The following is a 26,312-nucleotide window of genomic DNA, read 5'->3' on the forward strand; positions in this document are numbered from 1 at the left end:
ATAGTTTTCTTACATATTAAACGATTGTCAGCATTGTTAGAGTCGTGCGCCGTATATTCAAATACTGGCAGAAATAGCAAAAGTTTTAAATCCATTTGTAAAACTTACGAAGAACACCTTTGCCTTTTTGAATCAATCCAAAGAAACGAAAAGAGTGCCACAGAAGCTGAAGTTGTTGCTCCATAAATTCCTGTTGATTTGCCAGATAAAAAGTCGAAGCCGGCTCCAAAGCCACTCATAATTTAACCGGCAGTGAATTTGGAATAAAAATTTGTTTTATTGCAGTTTTCAATTTGTTTTTCACTTCTAGCTGTATCGGTACGTAAACGCGAACTCTTGCTTTCGCCGTTCAATGACAATGTATGTGAGCAAAAATCCATAAATGCTGATCTCTTCCAAAAAGTTTCCTAACAATATTGACTTAAGTCGGGATTTAGGAAAATTTATTGGTCCATTTGAATTTATAATAACCGTCTCATCCCACCTGGATTATTTAAATGCTGGAAAGATAAAGAATTTGTGTGCTAAAAATTTGGACTTACCTTAAAATGTTTTTTCAGAAAGAGTTTCCAGGGACGGTCTCTACGGATTCGAAATATCGTGACTTTTTCTAATATCCTAGGGATTTCACGGATAGGCGAAGGTGGTTTCAATGGGGAGGTCGTGATTTTAGATTTAAGTAAAAGCGAAATTTGTGTGGGTTCCATATGACAATAGAGAAATACTTAAAGCTAATGAGATAACTAGCTTATATTGATTTTTAGTATCCAAGCCGAAGTACTTCATAACGAAAACATAGAACCATAAAATCATGAGCGGGTAATGTTTCAACTTTCGTCTAGAATCTTATTTTAGCGATATAACAAGTCGGGATGCTGGAAGCCGGGCGCTTCTGGTATAAAGGTGTTCATCTTATGTGAGAAACTCGCTATGCACGATTTTCCATTTGTACGTAGCTAAGAGTAATATGTACATGCATATGTACACACAAATCAACGACATAAATACTGTGTTTATGCTAAATAAACAAACATTGTCTATTACCGCATAAAGATGCATGCATATATATGTGCGCAACTAAATTGCATAAAAACATACATATATATGTTAGGTAAGTAAATTAAATATCGCTGGTAACCAGAGCACACATGTCTCTTATAGTAACTACTCCCCCCAAGTGTTATTAGCCTATATATATACACACTCATGCCTACCTGGATTTTGACCGGATTGATATTGAAATGGAAATAATTAAAAAAAGTCAAAAAAGAAAAACTAAAACGTTTCCATCCACGCCGCCGTTCATATAAGTTCACTTTATATGATGATAACGTCATACGTGCCTTGAGTGTCATAAATTTACCTGAAATGCGAAACTTTGATATTTTGTAACTTTATTAATAATAGTCAGATTGCCTTCAAATTTTTCAGAATTTTATCCTATATTATCGTCTATGCTGGCGTCAAATTTTGTATTTCTGGGATGAACTGAAGATGGGCTTTCCGGTAAATTTCCAAAAAATATGGTAATATACTATTATTAAGTCTATTTGCTCAGATATCAGAATGGGATGTATTTTGAAGCCTAGATTTCATATTTCAGATTTTTCGGTTTCTTAGAGGTCATAATTTAATCTTCTGAGTTCTGAGAACAAGACCTGTTTCCCTTTTTGAGGCACACATTTTGTGCTCTATCTCTCCTACGTTCCACCCATCTAAGCGCACTTAGATGAAATCTAGGCCTCAAACTAGGTCTCATTTGGATAATAAACTTACTAATAGTATATTAACAACTTTTAGAAATTGACTGAAAACTTCCCTCTTAAGTTCATCCTAAGAGTACTAAATGCAACGGGTTAGAGGACAGTATAGTGCATAAGCATGCCAGGTTTCATGAAAATTCAACAATTAGTGTCAAAGTTATAGCAGTTCAAACTTATCAATTTTGCGCGAATTTACCGCATCTTAGGCCATACAAATAAGATGCTGACGTCATAATTAATTAGAATAATTGACATTCGAGTGAAATATTAAAATTCCATTCAGGAAGAATTTACTTCTTCCCAGCCCTCTTTAAGGTTTTGTGTGGCCTCAAAATACATCCGATATCTCTATGGAGACGGTTTAGCTTTCCTTTCTTGGGATATTTACGTTATTTGCATTTCAGTGTCAATTACTCAAGGCAAACATGTGTAAATATATTGGGTTGGGGAAAAAGAAATGTCGTATTTTGTCAATAGATGGCGACACTTAAACATATCTTGTGTTGTACTTACCGCATCGAGTCATACTATACGGCGATTTGAAGACGACTAGAAGAAGAAAGTACTAATTATGAGTTTTTATCTGATATGTAACATAGCTTTGTTCAGGGAAGAAACGCTAGACTCTCTCCTTGAAATCGATCACAAACTTATTAAATTGAATTTTCAAAAAGCTAATTGCGATGATATGCATTTAGTCCGGGTAAAAATTAACTAGGTTCCCATCTTCACTTGGTATCACGAGTGGTACCGCTAGGGTTCATATAATGCCTTTCATATGACCATTTCTTTGATTGCAAATAAGAATGATAATAAGAGCCTCGACATTGATAATGAAATAGTTCCTAGACTATTTTTCAAGGTATCCAAAAACTCAATAGGATAGGATTACCCGTCAGAAATTAATCTCCCTGAAGTGAAGACACCATAATCCATTTCTTAATACTGTACGCATAATTTACGAATCATCCCTAAATAAACTTCAGAACTTATTTCGTGATACTAAAATTTCACAATCGTAATCGATAAGCTGCAACTTCCGGTTTTCCTTATCCTCAAAGCTCATGTGCAACTTACCTGACCTTAACTACTCCATGCATTTCTTTTCCCCACACGACTCCTTTGCGAATCTCAATTGGCCCTTTCGGAAAACTATTCACATCAGTCAACTTGTTCAAACTTTTACTACATTACAAATGTCGTTGCAGAGTTGTTCCTCGGAGTATTTCAATTACTCCCAAGTGGCGCGTAGAGTTTACATTCATTGTTACTCTGACAGTCAGCGCTGCAACCTTCTGCACTTTTATTGCACATTAGCCAAATAAAAAGCATTGCAAGTCATAAAAAATCAACAGTTGCCTTACTTACCTATCGTTCCAATTGCTCTCATTCTTCAAAGGTAGTAATGATAGTATGGTCTGGCTGGAAAGACGCGGTACACTCCAATACGTGCGGTGCTGGTAAGGGTGAATGTGGAGAAGTAGTAGTGAACAAGCTCGAAATAATTCAAAAAGCAATTTGCAATAAGATACGACTAGTTCCTGCTGCTGCTTCCGCCGTGACACTACTGTTTGAAGGACGAAGGCAACGACAATCTTCTCAGGATCGCAATACCTCACAAGGCTAAACGAGTCCCTAAGCGGCATTTAATGTCACCTCCTACTCATCCCTGCCGCTGCTGTTTGAATTTAAAACTTTAAAAATGATACCATTGAAGGAGAACTGTTTTTCCACTTTTGGAAATGTCGCGGCGGAGGAAGTGAAAACCTAAAGGGTGGCAAGAAATAAGGGTGAACACTATAAAGTTTAGGAAATCGGGACGAAAACGTCCTAGAAAAAGACGCTATTCAACGTAATGTTCAACATCAAATCCTACGGGCCATTTCGCTCCTCCTGTGTTAGTCGCAGGTGTTTTTTCCACGAATTAAACTATAATAGCATGGAAGGAGCAGGAAAATCTTACTCCCGATCCACTTTTATCTATTAGATGGATGAGTTTTATGATGGTGCAGGGTGGGCTTTAATATTTTATTACAATTATTGTAACCCTGACTGGCGGAACTAATTGAAATGGATGCTCTGCAGAGAGTATGTCTCCAGGTTCTGCTTTCTACTGGGTTTTTTTGGTTGCATGGATGATTCGGAAGGACAACCGTATTAAAGTGCATGGACGGTTGGCAAAATGGTTGCTTGCCACCTGCTTCGGTTTGATCTATATTCAAGAGGATGTACAAAATTTCATTCACTTCGAAATTTTCATTCCACACCAGTTGCAATTGAGCGATTGAGAAACATAAAATTTACTTTGTAGTTAGCTACCTTCCCTTTAATGGTCCTAAAGTTCCAAATTCGTTAATAAAGTAGACACAATTCGTTCAAAAGTAACAACGGTGGCGAAGTTTTCAAGGTGATGAGTAGAAAGGGGGTATACAATATATATACATGTACGTATATAAATAGATAAAACGGCGGTGAAATAGTTGAACTAGGTCTTGTGTCTAATTTTCCCATTATGTTTTAAATTCCTGAGACAAATAAGTCCATGCTTATCCCAAGAAAAAGTTAACAGTTCGCCTAATACAATCACGGTTTTTTAATTTTTCCCAAAGGCGAAGATTGCATCGTAGCTCGCATATTTCACTACTCACTTTCGAACAAGTTTGAGTGAAGATGGCAAAAACCCTGGCGAAAAATGAATGATGAGTAAAGTAATTGACCATGTTGTTAACTTAAGGGGGTCACCCCGTGTGAAGGCCGCTTTCTGTGGCTTTTTTTAGAAATTTTTTGTGAAGAAATGGTTACAGATATAATAGATATAATACGAATTTTTCACCATAGATTTATTAATGTCTTGAGCGTGCATAGTAATTTTTCCAGCCTGATCGTATAGTTCGTTATTGAAACACAAAGCAATTTCTACACCCATCTCCAAGAAAAGGTGTTGTTATGCTACCACGCTGGAGGGCGCTGTGATCATCTTGGAGAAAAAAAAGTAAACGGAATTTTAGCGTACGGACTTAACTACAGTCCGCAAACTAGGATTATTAAAAAATATTAAAAACTAAATTTTTGGTGCCTTGTTGAACTTTTTTTTGAATTTTGGCGTTTTTTTACGACTTTTTCAATGAATTAAAAACTGAATGAATTGCAATTGTCCTAGTTTGCGGACCGTAGAAATATGTTCTGAATAAGTGGTGAAAATTTAAAAGAATTTCGTTGGATAAATTTTGGGCTATGGTGGCAGTCGTTTTTCAACATGCGGTTTCGAGAAAAACGCATTTAAAAAGTAGAATGCGATTTGTAGCCATCAAACCTTAACTGACCTGCTATACCTGCTCCATAAACCTTAGGTTTCTTCAAAAAACACATGTACAACCTTGGCTTCAATTGTTGGCCTTTTAGCGAAGCCATTCGAACGTCGTTCGCTACTAAATACGCGCTTTATTACGGCGATCGACATAAATCTGACATGTGACTTATCACGTGTTTAACACTATAATTTCCGAATGACTCCGAATATCAAAAAATCACTTTACCCATATATTCTACACCATATTTAGTCACAATTGATGCCAAAAAAAAAAATTCGAATCCGCGAATCCGGCACACGGGATCATCCCCTTAACTAACTTTAACTTTTCGTTAAGTTTAAGGTGGGAGGGGCTCGTATATATATATCTATATCTTAAAAAGGGGCGTGCTTTTTTGATCAAAATATGATCGAATGAGGTGTCAAATTAAAGATCTGAATGCATTTTAGAGCTAGCTTCACTACTCACAGCTAGAGGGTCTCAGTTGGGATACAAAATGAATGCTCCATGAAGTGTAGATAACAGATCAAGTTGTCAGGACTCATTTAGTCGAATCATAATAATGCACCTAGATAAACCCTAGGCGTCAATGTACCTCCCATTCAGATATCTGTTCAAATAAAACTAATAATTGTGAATACCATATTTCGCATCGATCGACATTTTCCATGTTGCGATTTCCATTTATTTTATTTATTTCTTGTTCATATTTCTGACCATGTTTATACTAGCTTGGGTTTGGATTAAATTTATTTTAAGTGGATTCAGGGTGAAATTGACGTTCGTTATTCTTAAGTCATCCGAATAAGCCACTATTTGAATGAATTTGAACATTAACAGTATTTTTCTTATGATGTATCCGTATGATGTAAATGGTTGCAATTTACTCCTTGATGAAGTATAACAGGCCAGCCTATGCGCCATGGTTCGCGGTTGAAATGTCCTCCTGCTCCCCCGCAACTTCCGGAGATGCCCACACTCCTGCTCTACTGTTCTGCACCAGGTGCCCTTTGGGCGGCCCACTCATAGGCCATCCTGGCAAAGTGGATTCAATTGCATGGCATAGCCCGCAATGAAATGTCGTCTCTCCTTTATGTGTAACCTATCCATTGCCACTTCCGCCGTCGCCTTCCGAGCTTAGTACGTACGAGTGCCAAGCCTGTGCGCCGAACAATTTCGTTCGTTTGAGGTAGGCCAGCGTACTCCGATGATAAAACATGAACAGATGTTTGGGAAGGCTTGAAGCTTTTCAGTAATAGTGGCGTTTACTTTACATGTCCTACTCTCATATAGCAACACGGAAAGAACTCTAGTACAAAACACTCTCAACTTGATCTTGATGTTGAGATAACTGCATTTCCAGACTTTGGACCGGGCAGGAAAAACAGATCTAGCGCTGCTAATGCGTCGGGCAACATCTGGTTCGGTGGCGCCGTCGGTAGAAAGCACGCTTCCTAGATATACAAATTGATCGACTCCTTAATGCAGATAGGAAGATTGCGATGACACATCGGGCTGAGAACCCTGGTGTTGTTTATGTATATCTTCAGTTGAAATCTACTACTACCTCTAATTCGAAATGCAGGGCTATTTGGCCGAAATCCATGACCCGGTAAGTGAGTAAATAGATGTCATCCGCATAGTCCGAATGATAGGTTCAATATTATAAGAGCCAGAACGTCCATCTTGGTTTCTCATCAGAGCTTTTCACATTTTGAATTTCCACAAATACAACCTGTAATTATGGCCAGAAAACTTCAAAATTCATAAAATTCCTGCTAGAATTATCAGATAATACTCTGCTGCTATTGATAATGATGATGGTCTCCCATACATTCTTTGTACTATTATAAATTGTCGGCGGATTCAAGAGAAACACCTTCTTAATTCATCGGATTTCTCAGGAGGGCCCCTGCGAAGTGAAGGATTTTTGTCGAAGCTTCTATTTGATATAGGACTGGACGTTCTTAATAGGATAAGTATCAACCGATGATAAAGATCAATTAATTATGTTGATTCCATTTGTGGATATTTAGTGGTGTTCCGAGAGAACTATTTCGGAGAGGAACACAAAGCCCAAAATTTGACTGAAAGCATCGTTCGCTCTGTGGTTTCCTATGATTCTGAGCGCTGGCCGGCTACCAAAAACAATGAACGCTGCTTAGCTGGATTTGAATCTGGTACATGATACACTAGATGGTGATTCAGGGGGGATTTTTCAAAGGTAAATTTTTCTCGTATTGCAGAAATGCAATGTCCCTCTGAGGCAGATGCGAAATTATCGAAAATTTGAAACGCATTTTTCTCCAAAGCACATTTTTAAAGCGACTGGACTCATTACTTAAAGTTTCAATCCTATATTTATAATTACATTCTATAATATGCAAAATAACAAGGATTTATTTATTTATTTATTCATGGTAAGAAACCGTAAAGCCGCCGTCGCTTGACTTTTTTTAAAAAAGTTTGGGTGCAAGCCCTGCGAGGGGTCCGTGGACCAGAAAAGAAGGAGTAAGTTGCTCCTCAATTGGTCCGGTCCTGCATTAAGTTGATGCGGACTTAGGACCCCCCTTCATTCTCAAAACGAATATTTCAGCCCTGGCCAGCTTTGGTCAGCAAGGCGGATTTGCGCTCAATATAATTCGTAGGCATGTCGTGTTTTACGAATTATATAAAGGAGCATTCAACATCTGCGAGCCGCTACGGTCACGCTGCTCCCAGGGCAGAGGTGAGGCAGCGTCTGACGATTTGCCTCTGCCCTGGTAAGAAACCGTAAAGCCGCCGTCGCTTGACTTTTTTTAAACAAGGATTTTTTTCAATATATTAAATAGCTTTTTAAAATACTTTTTGGATGACTTTTTTTTTAAATTTTGTTTTTTTTTTTTGTGAAGGCATCGTTTTTTGCAAATGTTGATCTATTGAAAAAATTCTGTGTTCTTCCATAGCTATATATGGATATGTGTGATCGAAAAAGATTTCTTTTTTGACGGAAAATTAAAAGTGGTAACTGCAATTGGCCACTTCGTTGAAGGAAAGCTGTGCAACCGCTATTCTCTTTTATATTACTTTGGAGAAAATCACTTGCATATTTTAGAATGTGTAAAATTAAGGATATTTCCCAGATTAGGTTTGTTTTTCCCAACACTACAATGGCCTAACCTCTCAATAAAACGCGAATGAAGCCTGCGGGCAGTGCAATGTTATTCCGCTAGTGAAGACTGTGTGATCGTAAGTCTATAAATTCACAACTAGATCATTTTGTTTCTTAGTCCGCCAGAATGATGAAATGGTATACCGCAATTGTGCGCGATAATTCTCCAAGTGTTGCTCTGCCGTTTATCGTTGAAGGATCCAACACAGTTCCATCGTTGGAGTTGCCATTTTCAGATTCACATATGAAGCTCTGTTCGTTATAACTAGAAGTTATTTGAAGAATGCTCGGTGTTTCGCTTGTCTGTAAGACATAGCGTCTCGCGCTGATTACAGTCGTCACTAGCATTATCCAGGGGAAGTACGGAGATTGTGAGGGCTGGATTTTGTCCGCCTCTTATTTCTTTAGTTTCGTCGCCTCGAGTTCTGCGAGGTAACTCCGTTTCAAGTTGCCACTTCTCTATATGTGATGTTTCTATTTCACCCTGATTATACACAAGAGAGACGGTATAGATAGTCTGGTCTTCGTAACAAAAATCCTTACTTTATCGTTAATCGTGAAAAAGAGGCAACTGATGCATAATATATTCTTTAGTTCATTATTATGATTAACATTTTATCCGACTATTTTCTCACAATGAAAATAATCACGTCACTGGGATGCTAGCGACTTACTCCAAAAGAGAAGAGGAAATGAAGTCAATATTTATTTAGCTACCTTATGTCAACTCTCAAAGAGAACGGTAAAATTGTCAATGAAAACCTCATTTTCCCATCGAGACTTTACTATAAATTTTAGCAATAAATCTAGATAGGCATCGCCGTTAAAGATGTTATTGCAGCGTCTAATTGATTTTTCATAAATTTATCAAAATGAAAGGTGAAAAAAGTTAAAAATCATACAACTAACTTTGGTCAGCAAACAACTGATTATCTCTCAAGACGACAGAACTCTCGAACATTTTGAAGTATCTCAAACTTCCAGAATTTGTAAAATGTCAGTGGAACTTTGGCCCAATGTTTTTGTCAAAATCGAAAAATCGTATTGTACTCGACCGCCAGGACCTATAGCAAGTTTCCAATCCTTATATCATCTTTTCCTTCGAGGGACAACCTAGATTGTTCAAAGTCGAATCCCAACTGACAAGTGTGACCTCAAAAGCCGTTCAATCTCTTCTCGACAATGCTCAGCAGAAGTATAAACGTTCCAGACGAATCAAATGTATCCAAAAAATGGAATGTTCTGTGCAGTCAACCGACGATAACAATAAATTTAATTCAAAACTTGTCCCGACGTATAATAACTCTCCCACAAGTTGTTGGAAATTATCTCCTCTAGACGTTGGCATTTAGGAGCAGTTGAATTCGGGACTTAATCATAGCGAAAGTATCATCTTGTCTTGCTTTCTGCCTGCTCCGCACTGTATTGCTGCTGCTGCTGGCATTTTTTCGCTCCGTTCTTCCTTCTAATGACGTTTTACTTTAACAATACACCAACAATAAAACAAATGTGTTTCTTTCCGTTCTGTTAGGTGCAATTAGTTTTCTTTTGTTTATTCAAGTTTTTAGTCTTGCCTCTCTCCTATTCTCTTTTCCCTCAAATTATTTCAATTCGTGTATCCATGTCTTGGCTGGCTTAAATGTGTCCTCGTCCTCCGTGGAGTTATATCGTTCGCCCGCCCGCAACTCACCCTCTCTCTGCAGTTTGTTTGTGCGATCTTGGATCTACTGCAAACCAATTCCTTCTGGGTAAATTACATGAAAACAAGGACGAAATGCTTTATTTGTTTAAGCTCCTATTTTTTAGTCGACGTAGCAGTGGAAGGTTAAGTTTCGCCGCGATGCTTGATACCGCTGCTTGGTTTTCTTATGAACTTTTCCCATATTGCCCCGACTCCTAAAATAAGGATGGCTTATACATAAATATCCTTCCATTATATATTCTAACATTCGGGAAGGGAATAAGTAAAAATGTCATCAATTCAGTATTCTTTGAATCTTTCATTGACTTCTTGGCGAGAAGCATTCTTGTCGCCCGTGATATTCCTCGACTGAAGTGTGTCTTAAGGAGGGACGGGAAAGCTTGAGGGAGAGAACAGAGTTTTATTGATGCTTCCCTTGATACTTTGTTTTTAGCCTCATTAATTTCGCCAGTGATGAATGGCATTGTAACTGCAAAATACGAGAAGCATGACATTTCGTGTTGCCCTTGATTAGTACAATGCGAAGATTCTGAAAAAAAACATGTTTTAGATGGAAAGATATGCGAGAATTTGCAAAGCAGGGCGGAAGTGGGAGGTCCGATGAACTGCGGTTGAGTAAGAACAATTCCCTCCGTCTCATTGTTGATACCGATAAGCCACACTTTCTTGGTATTCAAATTGGAGAGCTTGAAATTGCCGGCTGGGCACAAAGTGAAATCCTGGCTAGAATCTTCCGCCATTTGCATGAGATTGGAGTTTTCTTCTGACTTTGAAACAAAAGAGATATTGTATTTCCCATCTTGGAAACTTGTCTTCTAGTTAGGATTTGATTCTTTTTGACACAGTCTGGAATTCTTGGTTTTGCACCGCTTTCTAAAATTTTACTACTTTTTCATTCTTTCAGAAAACCGGGAAAACAAGGTCGAAGAAACACAAGGAAAACGCTTTACAACGACATCACGTCTGCAGCTGAAACCGTCCGCCGAGGATGACTACACTGAGTATACGTGCCAGGCGAAGCACAAGGCCTTACAGCCCGATATGCCAATGCGCGCAACTGTACAATTGTCAGTTCTATGTAAGTACAATATATTATACAAAATCATGATGTATAGATAAAGGAAACCGGCGGGGACCGAGGAGTCGACTTGAGACTAGGACGCGCTCCATTCTTTCGTCGGATCTATTTTCCGGGCAATCAACATAGTTCTAGTTGAATATTTTACGAGGTATGCACGTTCGCCGGGTTCATTCTCTCGTTGATAGATTTTCCAACGTTTTTCATCCGTATCGGGGATTTTGTTCCGTCTCGTAATTCCACAGCGTAGCCGGGAACGGGAGGAATGTGATGTGAATACAATTTCGACTGTGACGAGCTGGAATATGAAGCGCTTCTCTCCTCGTTTGCCTGACCAAATATCCGATTCAGGGCATGCAGCACGGGCAGCGCTCCGCATGCCACTGTCGAACATCATTACGGATTTTAATTCCACTTTGGCCCTCTTCGGAGTTTCGGCAGAGCCCTGGACTCACTACCAGGCTTTTATTTTCATAATTGAATTAATTTGCGGGTCTATTTGCCTGTGCACATTTGCATTCCGCATATTTCAATATCCCAGCAGCTCTACGGGCTCTTCTCTGATCACCTCCCAATTTTAGGAGCGACGGTCGACCTTTCATTTCTCTGCTGCAATCCGATTATGTGTGCGCAAACATTTTCGTAAAGTAAGTGTCATATTTAATTGCATACGTAGCGAAGTCCCAGCCGTGGTATCCGATAAGGAGGACATGTGTTTGTAAACTAGCGATTGGATTGTGGAAGGACCGTTTAGTTTGGCCACCACACAATTGACCACTACTGCATCAGTAGCTATGTCATTGATGATGAAATTCCCGGAAAATTCAAGTTGAATTTTCTCGTCGATTCGATCGTTGTGGGTATGCTCATAAGTCTAAGAGACGTTGGGATTGAATTCGACTCAGCAAATCTGCATATGCCAATGGTTACACGTTCCAACCGTAATTTCATGATAAATTTTAGGATAAGGTTCAATTGTTGGACAATGGAGGTTTGTGCTTCGATTCCATGCAAACAGATGAGGAGGCTTCTAGGAAAATCGATAGGTTTACAATTGTGATTACATATGGATGGAATTTGTGGTAGGTAGGAACGGAAAAAGCTTCGCTTCTACCAGAAAACTAAGATGTTTCACAGGGAATTACATTATTTAGTAACGACGAAGAACAAAAGAGAAGTAACTAATATATATACATACAATTGCGAATAGTTTATCTAAAATGTTTTACTCAAATGCTGACCACTTTGAGCATTCACATATAGTGATTATGGTTCTGCTGATATCAGTTTAGGTACCCCTAGGGGAATCATAGTATTTAGTATAACTCCTATTCATTGCTTGGTGAAGTATTTTATGTTTTTTCCTGTGTAATTTTCATTCAGGCTCCATTTATATTTTGTTTGTCAATCAGTTTGGGAGATACCGAAGTGAAAAATTCTTTTTCTGGGCAGTTTTAGTCCTGCTGAGACATTTAGTTTTTCCACTTCAGAATTAATCAACGAGATCAAAGAATTCTGGACCCACTTCATAGAGACAAAGTATAACTTACCGCGGGCTCGACATGTAAGATGTGACTGCCAATAAAAGTGTCGAAGTAGCATATCCAAACTGAATGAAAATAAAATTCGAAATTAAGTGATTTTGACTATATTCAAAAAATTCCTAGATACATTAAAGGTGCATATTATCACGATCTCATAGGATTCACCGCAAATCTGCCTCTTAAACCTGGAATAGGGGCTAAAATTGCTCAGCAATCGATCCTAGCACGGAAAAAACGCTTGTTGCTCGTAAGGAGACATTTTAAGAAACTGCTGAAAATAATTTCCAAATTAAAGGGAAAATCAACTGTTTTGACTGTTTGAAAAAATGATCGATTAACAAGCACCACAGGTACGGGGATATTCGTTAACTTATGCTGCCAGCGGACAATCCCTTGATTTTCCATAATTGAAAATGCTTCACCGTTACCTGAACATACTGGGCGGTTTAATACTCGGTAGCACTTTTAATAATGTTGATTGCTGGTAGGTAGTTGTTGCCGTGGCGTTTCTCCAATAGATTTTTCTGGTATCATACCTTTAATAAAGTTAACTTCCTCGTCGCGAGAATCTTAAAATCCTTAAATCGATTTACTGTCTGTCTGTCTGTCCGTCACACGCATTTTTCTCGGAGACGGTTGTAGCGATTGATAACAAATTTGGTAGAAAGGTGGGAACTGTAAACGCTCACGCATATAGTGAGTTACATCCTTTTACCTCGAATTTTAGGGGTGGTCCCCATACATGCAAAAGGGGGGTGTAAATTGTGTTTTCATCAAATATAGTCCTGTGGGGTATCAAATGAAAAGTCCCGATTAGTACTTCTCGAAATCGGTCTTATTTTTGACATTTGTTGGAAAGGTGGGGAGTGGGAGGGAAGGTTGAAAGTGATCACTTTTTAACGGACCCATTCTCACCAAAAAATCTGAGAAAAGTCAAGAGGCTGCCACTTTATGGTGCCTAGGCCCCAAAATACCCTCCATGGTAGCTTCATCAGCCTGTCATCAAATCGTTTAATGGTATCACGGAAGCCCTCCGAAATGGCAACGCCGACACCATATTGAATGATAGATAAAAATACAGAAGTTTATAACGATTTTCACCGCGTTCGCGTTCTGTGCCGCAGTTCTTGGCACCAGACCATTTGTAGCGTGCAGATATCCATGCGATTTTTCCAAGTTTCCCGTCCTCTCCAGTGAGGGTGCCCAAATTTACTGTGCCGACAAGTGTGCGTTTTTCCCGAACTAATTTACATGCGCTCTGGTTCCGTCCTTGCATCATGAACCCTCGTCCAGTTCTTGATAGGACCGGATTCGTCCTGCCTCGACATCTGAGGTGTACGCCCAGAAATTCTTGGAGGCTTTGGATATCACAACGATCATTTTTGTTTTTAATCACATCGAATGCTTTTTCTTGGTCGATCTGTCGCAGGACTTGCTACCAAGAGATATCAGGTAGGATTTAGCCTAGTGGAGTTACTACAACTGCACTTTTTTTACCTTTTTCTCTGATCTCAACATTTCTTTTGCTTTAGTGAGAATTACCTCAATAATAATAATAATAATCGTTGGCGCAACAATCTATATTGGATCAGGGCCTTGAAATGTGTCATTCAAGACCGTAACGGTACGCTACAGTATACTGTAGGAGGCAATGTGGTCAGCATTGCGCTCGCCAAGAATTACCTCAAGCTCTCCTTTATTTGGGTTTGGTTAAAGTGCCTGTGACTTACTAGACGTCAATGATGGCGATGAGTGTTGCATATCTTTCTATCAAATGCCACTTTTTCATGAACTTCTTCATGGGGTTTCTTAATTGTATTGTAACTCCTAGCCAGACATTCATCTTTATTGGTTAGGAATGCTAAAAATTATGGTGTGTTAGAATTTTGATTAATTTCGAAACGGGTCGATTACGATACTAAAGAGATCTTAGGTCATCTCTCCGTCACAGTCTTGTCTTTGTTTCTTGATATCATCGTAAATATTTGGGAACAATATCTGAAGTACATCAACTTAAAACTTTCAGTATTTGCTTCACCACGATTAATCAACTGCCGGTCGGAAATTCTCAATAATGCTTTCAGAAGGTGAATTTATCCGCAATTGAGATCCTTCTGTAGTTATGTAAGCCAAGTCTTGCATTCTTTTCTTTGTATAACATGGTATATTACTTTTCTGTTCCTCATTTGCCAATTCACTCCCTTGTCTTTCCCTTTTGATGAGCATTTGCGCAATCCTAGTGTGTAAGCATTTGCGTAAAGCAGAACCTTGCTTAATTCAAACCGAAACCTTATTAAAATCGTTTTGATGAAATCTTGGCCTCAAAATATATCCCATGCCGATGTCTACTCCAATAAACTTACTAAACGTACTAAATTGCAGCAGAGGACAGTATCGCACATACGCATGCCAAGTCTTAAGAAAATTTGACTATTCGTGTCAAAGTTATAGCAGTTCAAAACTTTTCAATTTCGCGCGAATGTACTGCATCTTAAGCCATGCAAATAAGATGCTGACGTCATAATTAACGGGAAAATAATTGACAGTCCAGGGAAATATTCAAATTCCAATGAAGAATCTGCTTCTCGCCAGCCCTTTTTAATGTTTTGTGTGAAACAAAACCTTTTTAGAATCGGTTCGGTGTCTGTCTGTCCGTCCTTCTATCTTTCACACCCGATTTATTCGGCAATGGCTAAACCAGCTGTCACGAAATTTGGTGAAAACCTTTATACCTGAAGCGTCCAGTTTCCGGTGTGAATTTTCTCTTTGTTTCCCGTTTTCCAACCAAATTGCTCTTGCTGCGAATAATGTAGAGGTAAGGTAAACAAAAATTACTTTTGAAGGAATTATTAGTAGATTTCATGCATATTTCAATGCATTGATATTAACTGGGCGAAATCTGAAACCGAAGCATTATCTCCAGAGGTTCTTTCACTTCTGGTCTAGGGAAAAGAATTTCCGAATTGAGATAGGATTAAAACGACAACGAAAGTAATTCCGCGAATCCTAATTGAAAAAATACAGATAATTTAGAGTGTCTAGATTTCAATCAAAAAAATTAATAATGTACGCTTCCCAACTATTTTTAATCAGTGTTGATAAATAATAGAAGATAATTATTTCTCGTTATTAAAGGCATCCATTTTGCATCCTATATTTAGAGATTATGTACTTTCTTCTTGTGACCAGTAATCTTGAACGTCCTGCCGTGATACAAGTTGAGTAACTGTTTACAATAGAAATGAAAATTTAAAAAAATCTAATTTGAGGACCTCAGAGAGATTTCTAGCTGCAGGGTGAGAGAGCTGCTTTCTTTCATGAATGCTACGGGCTGGCTCTGAAGATCCGAGCCGGCTGGACTCTGCCTCCCAGCTCCCACAACAACAGTCACGGTGTTAGGAGTTTGTGGTATCAAAACGGCGCACCAAAGCGCTAATTGGGCTCTTCGGAGCGGCCAGTGATACCTACCTACCTACCTACCCTAATTTGATGAACGCCATAATTTCTATGAAATAAATTTTTTTGTTTTTAGTCGAAATTTTGGCTTTCTTTTATGTCATTTTCTATTCAAAATTTAAAATATTTTTATCAGACCTCAAAAACAATAATTATGAAAATTCCCGGTGGAATTAAATTATTATATGACCATGAATTTTGCGTTTCATCCCACTGTGTGTCGGTCTTTATAGGGTTTCCACCTTACAAGTGCCAAGAAAGTAGTCTACATTTTCTGTGCACGATAGTTATTTATAATCCAAATGGTTCTGTACATAATAACACAAGAAGGGAGTCTTAGAATTCATTATTGCAGTCGTTGGCATTACCTCTAGGTAAAGCAACGAGGAGCTGACAACTCAACTTTTCCTGCCTGGTTGCTCATGGAATGCGTCGCACTTGATTTTTGTCGCAAGCAAGCCTCCCTTACGGTCAGATATTATTGGGATGCCAAAAAGACCAAAAACTAAATGACCAAACAAGGGCAATTGGTTCATCGATACAACAAATCGAAGTTTAAATGATTTGGAAAAGATGGCTCCAGCGGACATTCATTTCAAAGTGCATAGCACTGACAATAAATCATGGTAAGGATCTGCTGGTGTCGGAGAACTGGCCAAAATAGATAGCACTATGCCAAAACGGGGATATCGAGATCGAGAGGCTGAGGTTCAACTAATGAAGCCATCGTATGGCATAAAGTTAGGGATAATCATTCTCAAAAAGAGAGCACTCATATGGATATTTGAAATGTACAAGGTATTGGAAATAATCAGAAAAGTAGAAAAGATATAGATAAATTGATTGAAAAAGATGGGAATACATGTTGACAACAAGCAGTCTTCGGTACTTCAGTAAGCTTACATGGAAAGCTCTACGGAACCTACGTGATTAATAGATTATTATTATTATTCTGTTAAGGGAAAGTCGCATCGTGTCCTTAATAAACTAATATGCCCCTTTTACTGGTTATAGTGAACCTATTGATCATAGTATATCAAGCAGGGCTATAACCGTCAGGAACTTTAGTATGTTCCCCACTTCCAGACCTTTCAGCTTTGCATCTGGTATTAAGTGTTCTCCCAGATGCCTCGACATACTTTGCACAAGTGTCCAACACTGTCCCAGGACGTGTATAGAGGTTTCGTCCTCCTCCTCACAAAACCTGCAGGCAGTCTCCGTAGATATCCCTAGTTTCCCTAGATGATAGTTCAGCCCACAATGACCAGTGAGAATTCCCACTATGATTTGGAGGTTCTTTTTGGTGAGTTTAAGCAATCCTTTATGCGCATTGGTTCGTATCCCCCCAAAAGCACCCTGGACTGCTCCATCCCTGGTAGGCCCCCCGGTATAGTTCCTTCAACCGTTCCTCTTCATTTCTTAGAGTCATAGCTATGAAACCATTTCCGATTCCACAGAAGGGTTCTGGTCCATGTGAAGGCGTCCCTGCTCCCTTCTTGGCTAGTTCGTCCGCTGTCTCGTTGCCTTCCAACCCAGCATGGCCTGGAACCCACAGTATCCAGACCTTGTGGGACGAGCCGGGTGTATTCAGTCTCTCAAGGCATTCCCACGCCAGTTTAGAGTTCACTTGGTTGAACCTAAGTGCCTTGATTGCTGCTTGGCTATCCATTAGCTATGTTCCGCCCCCTATAGTTCCTTTGCAGATTAAAGGAGGCACATTTGTCTATGGTGTACATTTCCGCCTGGAATATGCTAGTGTAGCTGCCCCTTGGCTCAAAGTACAGTTTCCTTGAATCAATGACACTGGCACCCCTTCTGCTATGAGATATCCGTCAGTGTACCAAGTAATCAGTTGCTGATTTGAGCCGTATGTCGCTGCCACGCTCTCCAAGTTTGCCTCGTTACTCCAACGTGTTTTAAACTTCTTATCAAAGTGAAAGCCATGTTATCCCTTGATATCAGTAATTCGGGATACCGTCTAGAAAGAATATCAATCTTCCCTCGATTTAGGCAGCTCCCCCCGCCTCACTGATATTACCGGTCACCCTGAATATTGCCCCCCTTGCCTGCATCTGTATGTGCAGATGGAGAGGGTTTAATCCCAGAAGGACCAAATTTAACATTTTATAGCCATATTCTCCTGTAGTAATAACAAAAGAGTTACCTCGGTAGTATTCAGAGATTTCCCATAATGCGCACTTGATATTATGATGATTCCATCTGCATTGATAGGGCGTTTCATATAATATAAAGCATGTTACAATGGGAATGAAGGAATCTTTCATGTATATTTTTTTCGTTCTTAGACTATGCAATAATTTTAAGACGTTAAATAGATTTCGGAAATTTCATTTGAAAAATCGTAAATTTGATTTGTAAAAATGTCAATTTCATTTGGAAAGTTGTTAATTCCATTTGGAAAATGAATAGTTTTATTAAGAATATCGTTAATTTCCGGTGGAAATTCTATACATGTATAAGCACATGAATTATACTGGCGATTTAAGATTGCTTCCAATCTTGTTGTGGCGGATTCGAATCCAGAATCGTCGCGCTTGTTTTTGCATAGCCAATTATTAATTTTGAACTCTATGGTTCCCTGCTCTGATTATGGCTTGCCCTGGAAAATACACACTCACTGAAGAGCCTTTTGGTTATTAATTATAAAAGTGAATAACAGTCATATTGCTGCAGTGTTCCACATAAAGAACAAATATGACGAACAGATAGGATTTCTGGAGTTTGAAATGTGCTCTGAAGAAGAAAATTAGCGACCCAGTCTACGATATCGTTTAATTTTATATGAAAATTAAACTAGGCGATCGCAAATATCTCAAACCGAGAAGCGCAAGCATCGATTATAGAAATGCGTCCTGGAATACCAAAGTGCCATTCTGAACTCGATATTCATTCTATTCACTCGATTTGCGTCCTTTGAGCTATCATTCCGTAAATTTTAAAGCTTCTGCAAGTGGTTAGAGACTTCTTGGAGGCCGTTGAAGCAAGTCACACAGTTCCAGCTCCTCATTGCCTTTCATATCGAAGTTATCAAACCATCCTGCTAATCTCCTAGAACCAGACTATATCAAATTTATGGTATTGTGTGTAGTTTGCAGCGTTGAACTTTTTGGTTGTCCTGTGTTTCAATGAAATGATTAGATTGTTTTTTGATTAGGACAACCCTATTGTTTTTATTTGCAGATCCCGATGGCTGTCGAAATATCGGGATCTGTAATTAAAAACAATAGGGTTGTCCCCAATCAGAAAAGAACCTTTTCTTTTTATAGGGCATTGTACTTAAAAAGGGTACGATTTGCACCTGTTTTCTTCTTTCTTCACTATTTCATTCTCATTCTAGATCTTCGCCGACCTTGAAGTAGACGCTAAAGGTTCTGATTAACGTTGGTACAGAAACAAAGGCGAACTAAGCTTGGTCTTCAGAAAAGTGGACCTCGCCTCGACCTCGACCAAATTTGTTGAAAACCTTATGGGAAATATTCACTTTATCGATTCACCTATATATTTATAAACAGAATATTACGATTATAAATGTAATTTTTCACTTTTGCAAACCAATTTTGTTCAAACATTTAAACAATGACGCCCAATGAATTCTGTGGTTTTTAATTAACAGATTACCATCCTGGCATTTGTAAACAATTGCAAATGAAATTCCCTATCCTGGGGCTTAACCCAAATGTGACTTTGAGTGGTTGAAACCTGTAATTATCATAATCCCTGTAGCGTGCAGATTGTGTCGTTTAAAATGTTGGAAATAGGGAGGAAAGGGAATTAGAGACTAATTACTGATGTATTCCGTGCGTCTCCATTATAAATTGGAATCCTAGTCCCTTGCATTGGTGAGGTCAGTGCATGCGTGGAATGCGCATCATTGTTCAATACTTATATTCGCGGGAACCGTGTGCATGTACTCCTATAGTTAAAATTTGATCATTAAAAATGGATACATTTGAACGAAATATGTGTCCGCTCGATGATAATCACAGCGCAAACATTGAATTCATATCTGTAACATTATTGGGATTTACTGAATTTAAAATTGCCGAAACGCTCATGTGTTTACACACGGACATGCAGCCGAGGATGTCAGCTCGGCCAGAACACCACTCATGGCCCCACTGGGATTTATTCAAAATACGCCAGTTGAATATTAATTTCAGTATTTTCTCTGGTGTAATTACCGCTTTTTTCGATGCACTACCTCCCAATTTTTAATTTTCATTTTCCGATGAAATGTATACGTAATTAATTGCGTGGGGAATTTTGCCTGGAAATATTTTTATCGAGGAATGTTTAGCTCTGCTAGAAATGGGAGGTTTACGAATATTTATGGTCCAGGAAAAACCGGGGGAGCGTGTATGATTGTTATGTTTTCTGATAACTGGGAGGCTGTGACGGTTGAGAGAAAACCGTAGAAGAATTCGTCACAATATACCCAGCATGTAGCTCAAGGTGCAGGTTGAATGGATGGAACATGTTATTGTTAGCAATCGAGTATGCACAATATGCATACCCGCATTAAGATCCTCAAAATTGTGCAGTGCAAAATTTTCTGCGACAAATTATACAGGAAAATTTCAATTATTCGGAGAGGGACTGTTCTTCCTGAAGCCGTGACCGAATTGCATCCTCCATGATTAATATCAATAATTATTTTCATGGGCGAACACGGCACCCAGCCCCGGCAAGCTATTTTGAAATTTGCAAAAGCATTTTAACAGATTAACTGTTTTCACCTTCATACTGTCCGCCGTATATAATATCTCACTGCAGGTATTATTCGACGCATCCAGCACGGACTACGAAAACACATACGGGCGGTCCAGCAATTTCAATCGCAGTGTTTTTGAAGCTCTACGGCGCCCTGCAGCATACACGGGGCCACAGTCCTTTCTGAGTTTCGAATTCAAAGCAAAATTGAAAGCACAAACATTTTAAATTTCAATTATTGAAAATTCAAAAATTATATTTAATTCTAATTAGTTACGGTGAATCCCTTCTGCTTCGTTGCCACTGAATAGGCGAAAATGTGGTGGTGGTCAATATTTAAATGAAAAACTGCAGTGGTTTGTGATGGTGAGTTTTCTAATAAATGGAAACCTGAAAATGACGGGATGGACGGTGATGCCTGAAGCTGGAAAGGCGTGAGAAAATGAAAATGGTTGAAAAGCAGACAGTCGAAATTTCTTGCTTGACTCAGTGGAAAAAAATTTTGATATGGCGTTGATATGGCATGATTCGGACGTTTAATGGAAAATGTGACTCCTTTGTCTTCTCGCCTGCGGTCGGATTTATAAATGCAAGTTTCAAAGAAATTTAATGAACTTTTAATGAAAATTTTCTTGATTTTAAAATTATTTCTTTTCATGTGTTCTTTCCTATCCGTTAATTTTCCGTGCCTTGTTCTTGATTTGCAGATCCGCCAGGACCACCGTACATCGAAGGATATACTCAAGGTGAAACTTTGAGACGTGGCCAGACCATTGAACTGATGTGCCGAAGTCGTGGTGGGAACCCTCCAGCTCAATTAATTTGGTATAAAAATGGAGCCCAGGTTCGAATGGCGTACAGGTAAGCAGTATTGATTTTCCTTTTGGCAGTGTGCATGGCGATAAGGAGATGTTTGACATTTATTGAACACTTTGCGGATTTTTTCTGGCCACAATGGATAAGGAAGCAAGCAACTTTGCTATAGGTCACAGCAAAATGTTACTAAAAATATAAGCAATGGTAAACTAGGAGGCAAAGTGGTCAGCACTGCGCCTGCAACTGTTGAACTAAACTATGATGGACTAACAATTTCTTAGGAGATTCACAATAATGTGATTGATGACGTAGACGTAAGAAAAGCTTTCAATTCTTTTCAAGTGTTGCAACATGCTAAAGGCGTTGGAAAATTGTTTTCAAATTCGAAGCTACCTGTGCACTCAAGATGCCTGACGAATCACACACAAGGGTGATGTTCCGGCACTGGTCGTTACACCCACTGTGGGATAAATTCAGCGCATACTGAGAATGAGGCGTGTCGATAGATGGATGAGTAATCATGTATTTTTTGTAACTTTGCAGAAAACCGAAATAATCTCCTAACCAAGGAGAAAGTTCTCATAGTTCGCCCTATTCAGATTGGTGAAATCATCGTCTTGCCAAAACCAGCAGTGGATGGACACGACACCATTATGGATACGAAAATAAACTGACTGAGTAGATTTGCCGTATTGCAGACAATGTTACGGTTCCCAGAACCATGCCAGTATTAAAGCTTCCTTATGGTTTGCGGCGTCCGCTAATGAGTACGCTTTGGTCCATTTTTCTTTACGGTTCCGAAGTATGCGCTGGCCACCTCAGGGAAGAGATGAATAACAAGCACCTAGTGCAAGTATAGAGGAGGGAAGTTTGGTTTGCGAGTTGCGTCCGCCTATCATACTGTCACCAAATTAGCAGTGATCTTGATCGTGGGAATTATTCCGATTGCTCTCTATTCTGCAGAGCGAATACTTCAGAAAGGAGAGGAAAATAAGGAAGCTCGTGAGGAGACAGCCCGCACTTCCAGCGCATGGCAGATGGACCGCGTGTCTTAGCAAGGACGTGCGGCCGTGGTTCAATCGAAAGCATAGTGAGGCTGACTTATCTAGCTAGTCAGCAAACACGAATATTACTTGCGTACAATCGGGGAAATTTACTGCAATGGTGAGATGAATGAAGATGATGAAGGTGGGTGGGGCCATCGCTATCGCCTGTCGGTGGAAGAATGCCAATTGTCCCCGAATACCATAATTGAAGTCATGTTGCATACTGAGGGCACGTGAAACAGAATAGCACGTTGCATTCAATGCATTCTTGAGGCGAAAAAGAAGGAGATGGATAGCAGAGACGGCAGAGCAGTTGAGACCTCCTAAACCACGGGGTGTATAGTCATACACAGAGTACATAGGTCTGAGCTAATGTGTCAAATGGTTTCGGGTGTCCCAGACACAATAGGGTGTGTTTTAGCCGATAGTCAGTCAGAAAGGAGTTCGACGTATGTGAATGCCTTTCATAAACGTGATAATATGATTTCCAATGCGACAGAAAACATCATTTCGCTTTGTGTTGATTATTATTGCTGCTTGCCTTCACTTGAGTACAATTTGATAACTTTGAAAGGTTTGTTAACTATAACCCATACTATCTTTGGCACTATCCTTGGCTCCAGAAAGTTAGATACATCATTGTATACGATACTTCACAATAGCGAACTCAACGCAGATTTGTATTTGTCACCCACGGACCCCCCGATTGGGTCCTAGTTGAACGATAATGATACATCCCTCATATCGACACATTTCCAACTTAGCTAGTAACCAATTTCATGATTTTAATAGTCAGATAGCTTCACGTGTTGACGTCTCTTTGGGCTGTGGATGCCTTATACTCTACAAAGGAGTGAAAAGGAAATAAACTATAAGAATAGCTCAAACGTTTTCTCTACAGTGCTTAAAAGATATATGGTACAGTTAGAGAATTTCTTGTCCGAAGGTTTACCAGCTTAAGTTACCAGTGCAAGTTTTTGCCACCCCCATAATGCTAGAAAAATCTCATTTATCATGCATGCTTCGTAAAACTCAGTAAATGTGTTCTTTCCCATCTTTACTGCTTAAAAGCCTTATTAGGTTTTGACAGGGATGACCCCAAGTTATGTATCCAGATATTCTCAAATAGTTCTTCTCTCATTCTAGTGGTTACACTATTATTTAACATTGGCAATGTTTGTTGAGCGTATAACCCGTAAGTGAAGGCTGAATACATGTGATTCCCCGTATGGCTTAAGTGACCCGATCACAATTCTGTAGAGGCCCATCACAAACTTACATTCCTCTCTGAGCAGACTACTGGACCCCCCCCCCCCCCCCCCGTGGTTTTTCTTGTTTGGTTTACCTTATTTCAACCTTTTCATTGTGCTATTTTACTTGTTTTTACCGATCGGTCCTGGACCATCTAAAGAATAATATTCTTCAGACTTAGTATCAATATCAGTCAGGAAAGCATCCCTGCAAATTAACTTTTTTTCACGGAATTAAGAATTCATCAACTCAAACTGCTCATATTAGTTTCGTATTTGATGATAAGCTCTCGAATTCCAATTGAAACTGCTGAATCAGTCATTTTAACTGCAGGTATGCTTTCTCACAACTCAAGTATTTGCGTTTGAAAGCTACTTCCAGTGGTAATAAAGTGCATAAATTTGAATATTCGATGGAAGGACTTGCATCAATCAAACATATTAAACTTTCAGTCAGCATTAATGCATTATTCACTAAACCATTTATGCCTATGCCGAATTGACTCCTCGCAAGTAATATACTCATCCCATTCAAAATTTATAGAGAGACGCACATCAAAACTTTTCAACATATGAGTATCTACCCAAGGGCACCCGCCTGGCACTTTTACATTTCCCCCGAAGTGGAAGCCTGAATTGAACATGAACTTTTACTTGCGTAGACGGCCAGTCGACCCTCATCTCCAAGTTCGTTTCGCTTACAGTAAACCAATTTCTCTAAAAGTATCAACCAATTATATTAAAAATTTACGAAAATAAAACATTTCGGAGTATATTCAGGACCGTGTGGATACTTGCCCCGTATATAGTTTTTATATGAGGTCAGGTAGAGGGATATTCACCGGAGCAACTAAACAGGAGGTCCTTGCCCGTGCCTTAAAGAGGTGAATAAAATAGAAAAGTTCTCAAACCTTCGGCCTACAAAAAATAATCTGTGGGTGAATATAAGAATGTGTATGACGGCGTTATTAAAATAAGGCTTTGGGTGACCCGAATTCAGGACCGCATTCCTTTTAAGATGTTGCAACTACTGGAACCGCTATTAGATAAGTTTCATTCAATTAATAGAATTGGTGTCTGTTTTAACTTTAGCTCAGATGCAAGCGTTGCAGTTGGAAGTATTTGACGTAATCTATTATATTTGTGGAAGTGTTGCGCTATTTCATGTTCAAGAGTCTGATGGCTCGTGTGTCACGTTGTTCAGAATGATTTTGTATCGTCTCTCAGTAAGCAAAGGAAGTTGCAACCATACGACCTAGGAATTATTATTTTCCACTCACTTTATCGAAAATTAGTGAATGAAGCGAGAAATGGTCTGCTCAGTTATTCGTCCTAAAATTTTTCCCCAGTCTGCAGAAAGCATCCATGGCAACATCATTGGAATTTCCGTTTCATTCTTACAAGTGGAATAGATTTGTTTTCGGCATAGATGGAATAAAAACAAATTCACAAGGAAAGAATCTTTTTAAATATTTCATGAGCACTCCAACACTCACATGTAGAAGTTTTGATATAGCACAAACAATAATAGGGAAGATGAAGGATATATCAAGAGCTGTCCCTAGAGACGGAATAGTGCGTGCCACTTGAAGGTTACAACAACTTATGTGAGCATGTATGACGCAGCACTGAGCTCCAGATACGAGCGGAGTAACTCCTCTTGTTAATCCACAACAATTTTTGATCCCGTCCTTCATCCTCCTGGCTTCGACTTTCTACCACGTGCGACGCAAGATGATAGATCTGAACACCGATGTGCTGTTTCTTTTTCAATTTCACTAAATGTTTCCGTTTCGGAGGATTCATACAATAAATATCGAGGAAAAAATCAGGAGGTCTTGTGGGAAATTCACTTGTCAAAGACTGAAATTATTGGCAAAGAGAGGGAGGAGGGAACGACACGTTGGATTCGCACGAAGCAGGCCATTCTAAAGCTTAATTAATCACAAACCAATGGACAACGAAGAGTTTTTCCAGAAGGAAAAATATTGATTTTGCAAGGACCTAAAGAAACGTACATTTGAAAGGTTTTCAATATTTTGTACTTAGCTAATAATTAAACTTTGTATCGCTTCACCGTCTATAACTCTATCAATAATACAGGGATTTTTAAGCTCTACCAATCATTTCAGTAGTTGGGATGTATTGTTATATCTCATCACATAGTTTATGTCTGCAAGTGCTAATAAGAATGGAATCTCCATTTACGAAAATCTAGACTTTTACTTTGACATCGAATAACTATTAGTTTCAATGGGATACTGACGTTATATATATAATGTCTTGTGATTTAACAAATCCGCATGGTAAGGGCATCTTATATTATTGTCATAAACCCATATATGAGGCATACCTACGCGCCATCGTTGTTGGTTCCTGGTAATATGCTTCAACTTATCCCATGATTTTTGAAGAACGTTGTATTCTCCCTCCAGAGAATAGAGAATTCCATCGCATAGCAGAA

At 39.0% G+C, this 26,312-nt stretch overlaps 1 protein-coding gene across 4 annotated transcripts in view; it reads left to right on the plus strand.

Moving 5' to 3' along the window:
- Positions 1-26,312, plus strand: part of LOC119654306 (nephrin) — a 356,601-nt gene that overhangs the window by 171,397 nt on the left and 158,892 nt on the right. For all 4 annotated transcript variants that reach the window (XM_038059625.1, XM_038059621.1, XM_038059622.1 and 1 more), the window contains exons 5-6: positions 10,832-11,005; positions 21,444-21,597. In XM_038059625.1, coding sequence (XP_037915553.1) covers positions 10,832-11,005; positions 21,444-21,597 — 328 coding nt within the window. The remainder of the gene's footprint in view (positions 1-10,831; positions 11,006-21,443; positions 21,598-26,312) is intronic.

This window comes from Hermetia illucens, chromosome 4 (genome assembly GCF_905115235.1).
Source record: "Hermetia illucens chromosome 4, iHerIll2.2.curated.20191125, whole genome shotgun sequence".
Taxonomy (NCBI): Eukaryota; Metazoa; Arthropoda; class Insecta; order Diptera; family Stratiomyidae; genus Hermetia; species Hermetia illucens.